The 12,929-nt window shown below is 43.3% G+C and overlaps 1 protein-coding gene across 5 annotated transcripts in view; it reads left to right on the forward strand.

Annotated features, from left to right (window-relative positions):
• The window catches only part of HSF1 (heat shock transcription factor 1), a 61,096-nt gene that overhangs the window by 22,884 nt on the left and 25,283 nt on the right, over nucleotides 1-12,929 (forward strand). For all 5 annotated transcript variants that reach the window (XM_085893167.1, XM_085893169.1, XM_085893164.1 and 2 more), the window contains exon 4: nucleotides 7,003-7,127. In XM_085893167.1, the coding sequence (XP_085749293.1) occupies nucleotides 7,003-7,127 (125 nt within the window). The remainder of the gene's footprint in view (nucleotides 1-7,002; nucleotides 7,128-12,929) is intronic.

A 12,929-nucleotide genomic window follows, 5' to 3' on the forward strand; every position in this document is an offset into this window, starting at 1 on the left:
CAAACTTTCAAAAATCTTCTCTGAAACGGTTGAGCAGATGGAGGTGAAACTTTACTAGTGTGATTGCATATCCATGGGGAACAGAAAGTTCTCTATCTATGTCATAGGCCACATGTTTTGGCAGCTATGAGTTTTTGAAGAAAAAAAAAAGAAACTTAAAAAAAAATCTTCTTCAGAACGGCTTGACAGATCGAGGGGAAACTTCATCCACATGTTCACCAAGCCATGGGGATACCAGGGTGCTCACGAATAATTAATAGGTCACATGGTCTGGCAGTCAAATTGGATTGAAAGAAAATCTTAAAAAAAAATTCTTTCTCTTGAACTGTTTCATCAATCGACCTGAAACGGCAAAATTGTGATGTAGAAGTGATGGGGAATATATGTTTTAAATTTCAACCTGTTTGAACGCATGGTCTGGCAGGCAGAATTATTTAATTTTCTGAATCTGGGTTCTTTTTGATTTTTTTTTTGATTTTTTTTTTTTTTTAAACGCTCATTTGGCTGCACATGGATGGGTTTGAGAGTCGTGGAGATGCAGCTGAAACCTGAATCCTATCCAGGTTCCTCCTGATGGCTTAATCTTTGCTTTTTCCTTGTTTTGGTTCCTTCTGACTACTCCATTGCAGTAATGTAACTCCAGTACAGGGGGTTCCAAAAAGACCCAGACTACTTTGGTTGTTGATATATTTAGCACCACAAATGACACAACGATACCCTTTGGTTTGTGTGATACAGAAACCCATAAAGTTTTGTGCACACCATCAATGCACTTCAATGTGAGCGCCTTTTGTCGTGTGCAGGACATCAAGGCGATATACATGAGTTCTTGTCATGTTTGGCTCAGCATGTTTGCGATTTTCTTTGTGGAGCATACAGTGACCTCATCAATTTACATGAACATGTGCGAAAGATTCGCTTTCCCACACGTTGATGACCTGCAACCCGATATCATTTTTCAACAGGATGGCACTTCCCCTCATTGGGCCTTCGTCGTTGAAGTTGTCCTGAATGAAAATTTTCCATGTCCCTGGATTGGCCAAGACAGACCAACCACCTGGCCCCCACGATCACCAGACAAAACCCCCTTCAATTTTTTTCCTGTGGGGGTTTGTCAAAGTTGTTGTCTGCAACACCAAGGTGGCAAACCTGCAGGATCTTCATTCACTGTTCACAGCTGCATGTGCACTGATGAACGCAAACATGCTGAACGAAACGTGGCAAGAACTCTTGTACTGTCTTGATGTCCTGCCCGTGACAAACAGCTCATATATTTTCATGCATATATATATATATATATATATATATATATATATATATATATATATATATATATATATATATATATGCATATATATATATATATATATATATATATATATATATATATGCATATATATATATATATATATATATATATATATATATATATATATATATATATATATATATATATATATATATATTGTTGCGGTGCTGGGTGCCAAGACACCAGCTTGTCACTCGGGGGGATTAATCCCCAGTTGTCCTCAGTAGAGCCGCACCTGGGGCCACCAGTCACAATTAACGTTGTGGTACGATGGGTTGTTTTAAAATCACGAACGCCACCCAGTCAACCATGAGTTCCAGTGTCCGCCGTCTAATTATTCCACTTAACTCGAGGTCACGTGGTTTCCTGAGTGGGGAGCGCGCCATCGGCAAAGCACCAATGTTATCTGATTAAATTTTAATTAGGGCGGCTGAGCGTTTTAACCGATGGTGCGTGCCGACAATTTTTTGGTCAAATCTGTGGTAATTACCTCCCAGTCTATCGAGGTTCGAACAATGCTAGACCAATGAAGGAAAGGACAAACACGGACAGGTTGGAAATCGACAAATAATTTATTCATTATAAAATAAATAAATAAACCAACTTTTTATTTGCTGAGGTAAATAAAGAATTTCAAAGCAAAATCAATCAAAATGCCAAGAAAGAGACAAAGAGCAGTAGCTAAGCAGGGGTTGACTTACAGCTAAACACAGACAAGGGTACCCAAAGGATCATTCAGGGGGAGGGGAGGGGGGGAAATCGTCTCGTTCACCAGAAAGTCATCCGTGAAGCAAAAACGTTCTGAAATGCGTGTGTGCGTGTCACGTCCGTCGCCAGCACCCAGCTTTGTTGTACAGCCTCTCGCGGGGCAGCCTTGAATGCCAGTCCACACGCTCGCTTGCTGAAGCTCTGGGCAGGACGAACCGTCTCGCTGTTGGCGCTGGCCAGACAACCACACACGCACTTCCTTCTCCTCTTTTGCGCGCCTACACCCGCTTCTTGCTCGCTTCTCTCTCGTACCTCTTTCGTTGACGCCTTTTTTTTTAATCTCAGAACGTATCTCTTTCTCTTCAGAACGTATCGCTTTCGCTTTTTCCCCACTCTCAAAACGTATCTCCTCACAGAACGTCTCTATTGCTTCAGAACGTCCCTCTTTCGCCTTTTCTTCTCCGGAACGTCTCTCTCCACAGAACGCCTCTCTTCACAGAACATCTTTTTATATCTTTGGGGCGTCTCTACGGGGTGCCGTCCCGCCCCAAGCTCACCCCACCCCACTGGGGCACAGTTACCATGACGACCCGTGTGCTCTCAAAAAAGGCGGGCATCAGAGGTCGCGAAAGAATGCTGATAAGAAAAATTAGGGCAGGCTTCAGAGCTCGGGAAAGAAATGTATGTAAACGTGTCTGTCGTAAAGAAAAAAGCTTCCCATAAGAGAGGAGATCTATCCTTTACCCTTCTCAACGAATCACATTTACGAACCCATTCGACATGGGGATGGGGCTAATCTGAACATGCATTTAAGGAAATAACTGTCTGAGGAACTGGCTATGTGGATGCATTCATCAGACCGGATTCTGAAATCCATAACAATAAATATATATATATACGTATTTACATATATATATATATATATATATTTAGTGTGTTGATGGTGTGCACAAACCTTTTGTGAGTTTCTCTATCATATAAACCAAAGGGTATCATTGTATCATTTGTGGTTCTAAATGTATCAACAACCAAAGTAGTCCAGGCCTTTTTGGAGCACTCTGTATTTGGTCTTCCATTTGATTTGAATTGAATTAATTTTAATCCCATCCTGAATTCAATTGAATAATAATAATAATGAACGTCATGGTCAGGGTCAGGGTCAGGTGTCCAATCAAAGCGGGGCGTCTTGTTACCCGGAAATAACTGCTCGCAGTTTTAAAGTGGCAGTTCTAGTTCTGTCTAATATGAATTACGTAACAAACCAGAACACAAACACCACACAAAGCACGTCGTGGCGAGGGTCTGCAACCTCTGATCGCTCTTTCTTGTTTTAACTTGCATTTATATTATTTGCTGGACATGCTGAGCAAACAAACAAAGAAATTAACAAAGATGGCTTACAAAAGCAAACAAAGAAAAAACAAAGAACACCAAACATGAGGGCATCACTCATTGAATGCAAATCAATGTCTTCAAGACAATATGCTAAAATGCTTCCTTAAAGAATGGGGGGAGGGGGTGGGTGAGAGGGAGAAATATACAGCAGTAAATAAATAAAAATTCCCATAAAACTGTGAAAGAAAAGTCAAAGGTGTTTTCAGGGTAAAAGGGGTGATTGATAGGATGGCCTAAAAGCCCCAAGAAGAAATATAAACCCAGTTTTACCTTCTTGTGAGGAATTATTCTGACAAAGTAGTCATGAGTATCTCATCCAGCTTAGGTAGACGGAGTCATGGAGAGGTAGAGGAAGTGGAGGTGAATGTCCATAGGGAATAAATGGTTACACTGATTAATTATTTGCACAAACATACATTGAGATTATTCAGTCCAATCCACCTGCTGTTGAGAGTTGAGATATTATGGGTGAAGCCCTGAAGACTGTCTTATAGGCAACATGACGTTTCATACTGCTGATCCTACTTTTGCATTCTTGGATGCTGATGTACCATAAAATTTGCATTGGTGTTAAATTTTTTTAATTCATACAGATCTCTGCAAAGCTATGAGTAATTGCGGTCTTGAAACCAACACACAATCCAGAGTTCGACACACTAGGCCGAGCAGTTGTTTAGGCAGCGAGCAAATCGATGGAACCGATTCCCAAACGGTGGCATAGTTGGTACGGTTTTGATAAAATATAACTTTTTCTTTTAATCCACAACAATGCACCGTATTCTTTATTCCAGCATCAAAGCCATCTTTCTGATGTGTTTCACCATGCAGTGGAAATTGTAGAAATAACAGTTGATGTCGAATGTCTTCCTGGTTTTGAACAAAGCTGATATTATAATTGAGGGAAGTAAGGTGAAATCGACGTGTTCCACCTTTAACATCATGTTTTCATTTTTGACAAATTGAGTGGCTTCATAAGTGGAAGTGAACACAGTGGTGTCTGGACGCGTTCCCATGCCCTTCCTTCTGAACAATGCGGTCATTGTCCATGACCGTACGGTTTCTGTAAAATCACAATCTCCATGAACAGTCGGAGTCATGTTCGTGTCTGCCACCTATATCTCGTCACCATTTGTCCATTGGACCTCCATCGGCTCCCCACTGCGAAAAGCAACTTTACGTTTCGCATCGATCAATTAGACAAGCGCAGCAACCTCTCCAGGGCAGAGCCAAGATGAGAGCTTGAACCACGCTTCTTCCCTTTCCATTCATTGGTCTACAGATTTCCAAAAAACCTTAATTTCTCCAATGCAGCTCATTGTGAACTGCAACCAGAGACATCATTGTATACCGGAATCTGCTCAAATAAATTGCTGAATCTTGGTCAATCGACAGGAAGTTTTGAGGATTTTCCCGTTTTGTGGAATGCCAATAATATATATGTTGTTGATTCGGCAGGTGATTTTTGGGGAGGCTCCTGGAGTGGCACACTGGATGGACTAGGATGGAAAAAGTGAAACTCTCATGTTTCCTACATCGAGCTCATTAGAAATGAACTGCAAAGAGGGTGAAGTGTCACCTCCATTATCACGTCATCATAAATCCTCTTTTCTCATTCACCGAAACAATTTAGTGTGGAATTTGCAGAGCTCACCGTGTTCCTGTTTTAACAGAGTAGGTATAAGGGGCTGTAACCGTGGAATGCTCATCGGGAATGCAGTACTGTTCACAAAAGGGCTGACAGGATAGCTCAAGGTAGCGCACGTGCTTTTGATCTGTCTCGTCTGGTTTTGATTCCCGACTCGATATAAACTGTCGGACGAGTCGGTGGTTTACTGACAGGGCGTTGCTTCGATGACTGTCCTGTCCATTGGAAGATCTGCTCGTGGGTGTTAAATATCCCATGGTTTATTTTGCAAAGGACCATTGTTTCCATCACACGGGGCAGGACTTTGGATTTTGGCCAGACTAATGCTGGGATGGAAATGGCAAATTACTCCATGTATTTCATTCCCCAAGAAGGTTCTTTGGTAGTCCTCATCACCCTGGAATGGGCGTTGGATGAATCAAATGGTAAACAAAACTACCGTCCCTCGACAATTTGTCTCTCTCTTCGGCTCAAGGCTCCTGATGTGGGAAAGATTAGATGCCGTCAGGCATTGAAGTAATTGAACACGAACCATCTCCTGGTTCTTTGTAAGGCTTGGATGGTGCTGACCACCTGTGATGGCTGGTTCATATACAAATGTTCATTCCATAAATTGGGCATAAGTTTATTTGTACAAGACACCTAAGCTTGTGGAAAAATCTATGTGTAGTACTGACAGTGGGCAGGGGACCACAGTTGGACAAAATTAGGGAATTAATAAACGAGAGAACGAGAACTGCAGCCTGAAAGTATAAGAGCATGAGGTTAATTAAGCTTAATGGGGTAGGAAAGATAAAGGGTATGAATTGGCTGGAGGGGGTGGGGTGAGGGAGGGGGAGGAGTCACGTGAGATAGTGGTGTATCTAGAACCAATAGTTCCAAAAATTACCAAAAGAGTTGAGGTGTGTGGTAAGACTGGATGTTGTGAGTTTAAACAGGAAAGGGTTACTGAAGAACGAATGTCTCCTGGAGGTGCTGGCAAGTAGTAGAAACAGGTATTTAAAAAAAAACACATCAGACTTTCACTCTACCGAGGCCGATGTGACGTATCGGAGAAGAACAGGTGGGACGGGATAAACCGCTACCTGGTTGTTGGCTTTTGTGAACGTATTCCCGGGCAGAATCAATATCAGGTGCTTGGGTGATGGTAACCCAATCCTTTTGAAAGAGGGTAGATGGCAATCCCTGCCAGTTGACCTTTGCAAACATCCATATCCTGTGTTATTGAGGTTGATCTCTAACAATATATATATATATATGCGTGTGAGTTTTCTCAACCATGCTGAAAAGGCCATGCTCGTTGTGGACAAGGCCACGGTTCACAGCCATGGCATTCCTGAATGCCAGCAGAGCTTTACTGTAAACTGCAAGTCGACCATTTTTTCAACACTGTATTCAAGTGGTTATGCTTCATTGCTGTGGATTTTGTAGGACAATGTGAGCACAGTTGTATTGAGATAAGGTTGCACTACATCTGCACCGGTGGAGGGGGTGATTGAGGGGGGGGGGTGGATAGATAAATAAATATACAAATAAATAAATAAGTGAGCAAGTCAATCAAATACCGAGAAAAAGAATGGTGTCTGGAACATATCTGTTTTGATTCGTGCAGAAACAACAGCCTTACATTGTCAATGTATTGTTTATGTAACATGAGCCTCGGGATAACCTTTATACCCAACTTACCCTGTTTCTACTACTTGTCAGCTTTTATTTAACCAGCGTTCTTTGTGCAAGTTATGAAATACCCCAAACCCGAAATGAACAAGACAAAGTTGGTGCAGGTGGAACGTGGCATTGTTAACCGATTATTTAGTTATCAATATCAAAGGAAGTGTGGTTGGGTTTGTGAGGTGCATGAGCAAGAATCGTTGCGGTATTTTGCATGTTGAGCTTGCACGTATAACGATTTTCTCTCACTTTGTGACTATATTTGGAGGTGCAGGTGTCCACACTGAAGCCAGACGAGCTGCGGATCCACCAGGGGGATGTCGGACGCATTTTGAATGATGTGAAGCAAATGCGTGGACGGCAGGAGACTATGGACAGCCGCCTCCAATCGCTAAAACTGTAAGTTGCCCGAGGATGTTATCGGGGTGGGGCTCAACTCTTCCCCCTCTAACAGCCCCTCCTCCTGACCATGAAGGAATAGTCCTGCACTCGTGAAACATGGCAAGTTGTAGTTCAGAGTTCATCGCTGATGAATTTGTTTGATGCTCTGAATTCGGTGTTTTCTCTGCTTTGCTCCGAGACAAATGCTCTGCGGGAAATGTTAAAGAACATAAAACATTTGAATAAGTCTGATGGCAATGCCAACCCATTTACATTACAAAGTTAATTTAATTACGAAGTAATTACTTGTACTCTATCTCGTCCCCTACTTATACTATTTATTGACCAATAATAGTGTTTTGGGTCTTTTAGGTCCTCGGAGTTTTCTGGGTGATTTGGGTCCTTGGGAACTTTTGGGTCCTCGGAGTCTTTTGGGTCTTCTGAGATTTTTTTCGGTCCTCGGGGTATGTTGGGTCTTTTGGATCCACAGGACCCCAAAAAACCCCAATGTGATTCGTTTGTATGTTATGCCTGACAGGCGAGCAAAGGGCGAAAAAGTTGTGGGCATGTTTTTGACATTGCCCCAGTCTGTCATCTCTCGTTGAGGCAAATGGCAACATGTTCACATGAAGTCGACCCATTGCCGATGCAATGATGCCCGTCGGTCTGTGCTGCAGAACCAAAGGGGAGCGATGTGTAAAGTAGGCCATGAAGGGGGAGTGGTATGTAAAGTAGGCCATGAACGGGGGAGCGATGTGCTACGTAGGCCATGAAGGGGGAGCGGTGTGTAAAGTCGGCCATGGAGGGGGGAGCGATGTGCAACGTAGGCCAAGAAGGGGGAGCGGTGTGTAAAGTAGGCCATGAAGGGGGGAACGATGTGTAAAATAGGCCATGAAGGGGGAGCGGTGTGTAAAGTAGGCCATGAAGGGGGGAGCGATGTGCAACGTAGGCCAAGAAGGGAGCGGTGTGTAAAGTAGGCCATGAAGGGGGAACGATGTGTAAAGTAGGCCATGAAGGGGGAGCGGTATGTAAAGTAGGCCATGAAGGGGGGAACGATGTGTAAAATAGGCCATGAAGGGGGAGCGGTGTGTAAAGTAGGCCATGAAGGGGGAGCGATGAGCAGGGTAGGCCAAGAAGGGGGAGCGGTGTGTAAAGTAGGCCATGAAGGGGGGAACGATGTGTAAAGTAGGCCATGAAGGGGGAGCGGTATGTAAAGTAGGCCATGAAGGGGAGCGATGTGTAAAGTAGGCCATGAAGGGGGAGCGGTATGTAAAGTAGGCCATGAAGGGGGGAGCGATGTGCAACGTAGGCCATGAAGGGGGAGCGATGTGTAAAGTAGGCCATGAAGGGGGGAGCGATGTGTAAAGTAGGCCATGAAGGGGGGAGCGATGTGTAAAGTAGGCCATAAAGGGGGGAGCGATGTGTAAAGTAGGCCATGAAGGGGGAGCGGTGTGTTAAATCGGAGACGAAGGGGAAGCATTGTCAAACAGGCCACAACAATGGAGCAATCCACTATAAATAGATGAAGTGTGTGTGCGTGCGTGCGTGCGCGCGGCAACAAGACGCGACGCGACGTGCATGTTTTTTGTGAAGTTCTTCCTTTAGCATTCTGATGTGGAATGTGATGCACGAAAATGATCATCATGACCTCCTGAGTTGATTCAGCACATTAATGACAAAAAATCCATTAGAATTCCCATTTTTTAAATGCACGCCATGTTAAGGTATAGCTTAAAGCAGCTTAATACGTCCTTCTACCACGGCATGGCATTCTAATTTAAAAAAAAAGAAAACACGATGATAACATTGTAACAAAGCGTATATTAATAATAATAATATTTACAACAATAATAAGAATAGTACTATCTGGCAATAATAGCGAACATATAAATCCCCGCATTGGCCCCAAGCACATCTGAGCTTGTTGAAAGGCAAGCTAATGCTCAAGCAGTACAGCAGGCTGGTATGCAACAAGGCTGTGAAGACCAATGAAACTTTGCTCAATCGGAACAACGGGCCCACTGGTTTGTCAAATGGGCCACTTGTGGAGCGATGTATCAAACAGGCCACAGGGAGGGAGGAGGGGAGGGGGGGGATGGTGAAAATATCTCGCCCTGCAGAGAATGTCTTCACATTGAAATCTCATGTCACTTCAAGTTTACATGAAGCACATGATCTCTGCCTTCCTGACTCCTTTACCAAAATGTATCTCAAGTGATAGATCCTTTCAGCAAAAAGACATTTTCACTTGTCCAGGAAGCTGATTTAAGACAATCATAGTTCTTTGTTATTTTATTCCCCTCGTCGAAGGTGAGGGTATTGCGTTTCGGTCCGTCTATCTGTCTCTGTCTCTTTTTTGTTTGTTTGTTTGTTTTTCCGCACAGAACTTTCTTGTTTTTCTCCGCAACCATTTGTCGGATTGAGACGAAATTTTCGCCATTGGAATGACGACGCGTGTGGAATGTTTTAATCATAATCATACCTGCCAACCTTTTTTGAAGGGAAAGCGGTAGGCTGGCATCGCACGCGTCCCCAGGGGGGTCCGGGGGCATGACCCCCGGAAATTTTTCTAAAAAAAAATGAAGCAAAATTGTGCAATCTCCTGCATTTTGAGACCACAGTTCGCTGAAATATATCAACATATTTTTAGAGTGAAAAAGAGAAAACTTAACATGGTTGATCGACTCACCAATCTTTATTTTTCTAAGACATCGTGATCATCAGTCACGTTTCCATAAATTACTGACTGTCCAAGCTCCACATGTATGTGCCCATACGTGTACACAAGAGTTTACATCAACTCACTGATACATCTTGATGAATGAAATGACTGGCCACTCTGATTTCATCACATATTTACAGTTTACCTCACGCGAAGCCTTGATACACTTGAACTCTGTTGTCCAACTTGGCTTAAACTCGTTGATCCAGCGTGGGGGTGGTTTTTTTCTTTTCTGCTGTTTGCATTGTTGTCGTGCACTGAAGCGATGAGTACTCTGTTAACTGCAGTCTTTGATCAGGAATGGAAAATGGCGCGTTGTCTTGAAATGAATGCCCGCTGTTTCCTGTCGTCCCGTTTGATTGGTCATGCTTAGTTTGGAAGCAATAACCAATCGCTGACGAGATAAGAAATCAATGTCAGGCACGAGTTTTGTAGAATGTAGAAGCAGCAGCGTGTAATACGATCTTGGCAGTGAGAAACGAACGCAAAAATGAAAAAACACAACTATTTTTTTTTCCAATAATTTCCAAATGCGGTATGTCTGACTAATAAAATCGGTAGGCGTTGGGAGCTATAGAAAATCGGTAGGCCACCGCGCAAATCGGTAGGGTTGGCAGGTATGCATAATTATGACGTCATAGGTCATGTTGTGTGGCAGCCATGTTGGAAAAATTTGGACCTCCGCATCTCTGAAACCGCACCAAGGAAAAAAATTGAAACTTGGCACATAGCAAGTACTCCTCATGCTGAATAAGTGTGGTTTTTTTAATGACGTCATAGGTGGCCTCGTTATGACGTCATAATTGGATATGTAGAACGCCACATCTGATCGATATGAAAATTTTTGAGGGTCATCTCTGGATAAAATGTTCCACAGAGAAAATAAAATAAAAGCTGATAGTCCAGAGACATCATGCTACATATCGTTTTAGTCATTTTATTACATGCTACATATCGGATCTGGATCTGCATTCGGATCTTCACCAAGATCGAACCAATTATACCTTGTTACCTGCCCAACCTGTCCACCAAGTTTGTCCATAACTTTTTGAGATATCTTGCGACATGTCGTTTTTGGACCTTTCTCTCAATGGTTAAAAATCCCTTAAAAAAATTATCGGGTCCAGACTCGGATCTTCACCAAAATCTAATCATTTCGTCTTGGTGGGGAGAGCCCAAGCTCTCCACCAAATTTCATCTGAATCCGTCCACAACTTTTTTTTTTTTTTTTTTAAACCAACAAATCGACAGACAGACAAACAGACAGACAGAGCAGAAGGAGGAGGATATTGGGACCATACTCTGTGCAGAGCGTTGGTGCTGCTTAAGCAGTCTCCTTGGCGACTGGACACAATCCTGGACGGGTTGCCACTCCGACACAGTATACCAGCATGCTGGCACTCATTTTGCCGAACTCGGAAGGACGACAGGCCGAGTTAACCCCACCTGGTATTAATTCAACAGCTGAGCGGGATTTGAACTCAGGACCCTAGGATCCAAAGCCCGTCACCCTAACCACAAAGCCAACACCAGGCATACAGAGGTGAAAGCATTATCTCATCCACATTCAGTGGCGGAGGTTTCAAAAACAACAAACAGCAATCTATCTTTGTGTTAAGATAGTATTCAGATTTGAAACACACGCATATGCTGCATATATACTCATGCATGTTGTACCGATTAACTTTGGAAATGTGTACGAAAACAATAAAACCTCTGTCAAAGTGCAAGCACGTTCCATTGCTGTATGTAGCATTACGATAGTTATCGTATGTCTGGGAAACGACAACGTTTTAAATTGCGAAATGCTTTTCACAATTGCTAATACAGACACAATGGTTTGCCCTGCAAGGCTGTCTGTTGATGTCCATCAGTGCGAATTTTCGACGTCGAGCCCTCATGTACATCGACTGCAGTTTACTGAACCGTCGACTGGCAGGGGGCCAAACTCGCCCCCTCTCACAGACACTCGTTTAAACACAACAAAGATTGATTTCTTGTAGAAAGGGAGTTGCAAGCTCAAAACTGTGAGAGATCAGTTTACTTGTTACAGCATCCAGTGTTGGGACTGTGACTGACAAAGAACAATCAATTACAGATCACTGATCTTGTGGGTCCTTGTGTAACCTGTAATGTAATCTGATACTTGAGGTTATGCAAGAGAGAAATCCAGAAATTCAATACTTTACAGTAGATTCTGCCTTGAGAGACCCCCTGGAATGAGAGATCACCTCTCGTTTCTAACGTGCTTAACATTCAAATGTATTTTCCTTCGATATCCACCTGAGACGAGCGACCACCTGTTAAACTTGACCAACAGCCATATGATCAATGTGTCCAAAGCAAAACGTGCATCATTCCCCCTTACTCCACTGACTGGCAAGCCAAATTGCAAAAAAAAAGCATTTATCGAGGATGTTCAAGCTGTTAGGGTAGTCTGGTGATACCATTTGAACTCCCTCCCGAAGAGAAGCCCGACGGTCATTTGACGAGAACATTGCGCTGTGAATATATCTACAGGTGTGTCATATGGCTTTTCCAGAACACACAATTGTCCTTGAAACTGCAGTGGGGTCTTCTTCCCCCCCTCTTCCTCTTCGATGAACAAGAATTCACATTTCCAGTAGGAAATTGCACTGATAGGCCACCTGTCCCGCAGCCCATTCCATGCTGCTCTCAACAGTGTAGAACAGATTGTACCTTTAGCAAGTGCTGACAAGTTACTTACTGTCCACATGCTGCTCTGCCTTCCATTCATGCATAGGCTTGTGAGCACATCACGGAGTGTGTGTTCTTAGCCATGGTGTTGCATGAACAGCCCTCAAATAGCTCGTCGTACATACTGAATTGTGTACATTTTATTGTTGAGAAGAGTTGAAATAAGAATCTACAAGCTTTCTTGATGCATCTTTTTAAGGTGTGTGTGTGTGTGTGTGTGTGTGTGTGTGTGTGTGTGTGTGTGTGTGTGTGTGTGTGTGTGTGTGTGTGTGTGTGTGTGTGTGTGTGTGTGGGGGTGTGTGTGTGTGTGTGTGTGTGTGTGTGTGTCTGTCTACATATGGGGTTTCAGAATGTGGAATGGAGTCCTCCCAGGGTGGGCT

This window comes from Eptatretus burgeri, chromosome 8 (assembly GCF_056783735.1).
Source record: "Eptatretus burgeri isolate ZD-2024b chromosome 8, Ebu_testis_v1, whole genome shotgun sequence".
Classification (NCBI taxonomy): domain Eukaryota; kingdom Metazoa; phylum Chordata; class Myxini; order Myxiniformes; family Myxinidae; genus Eptatretus; species Eptatretus burgeri.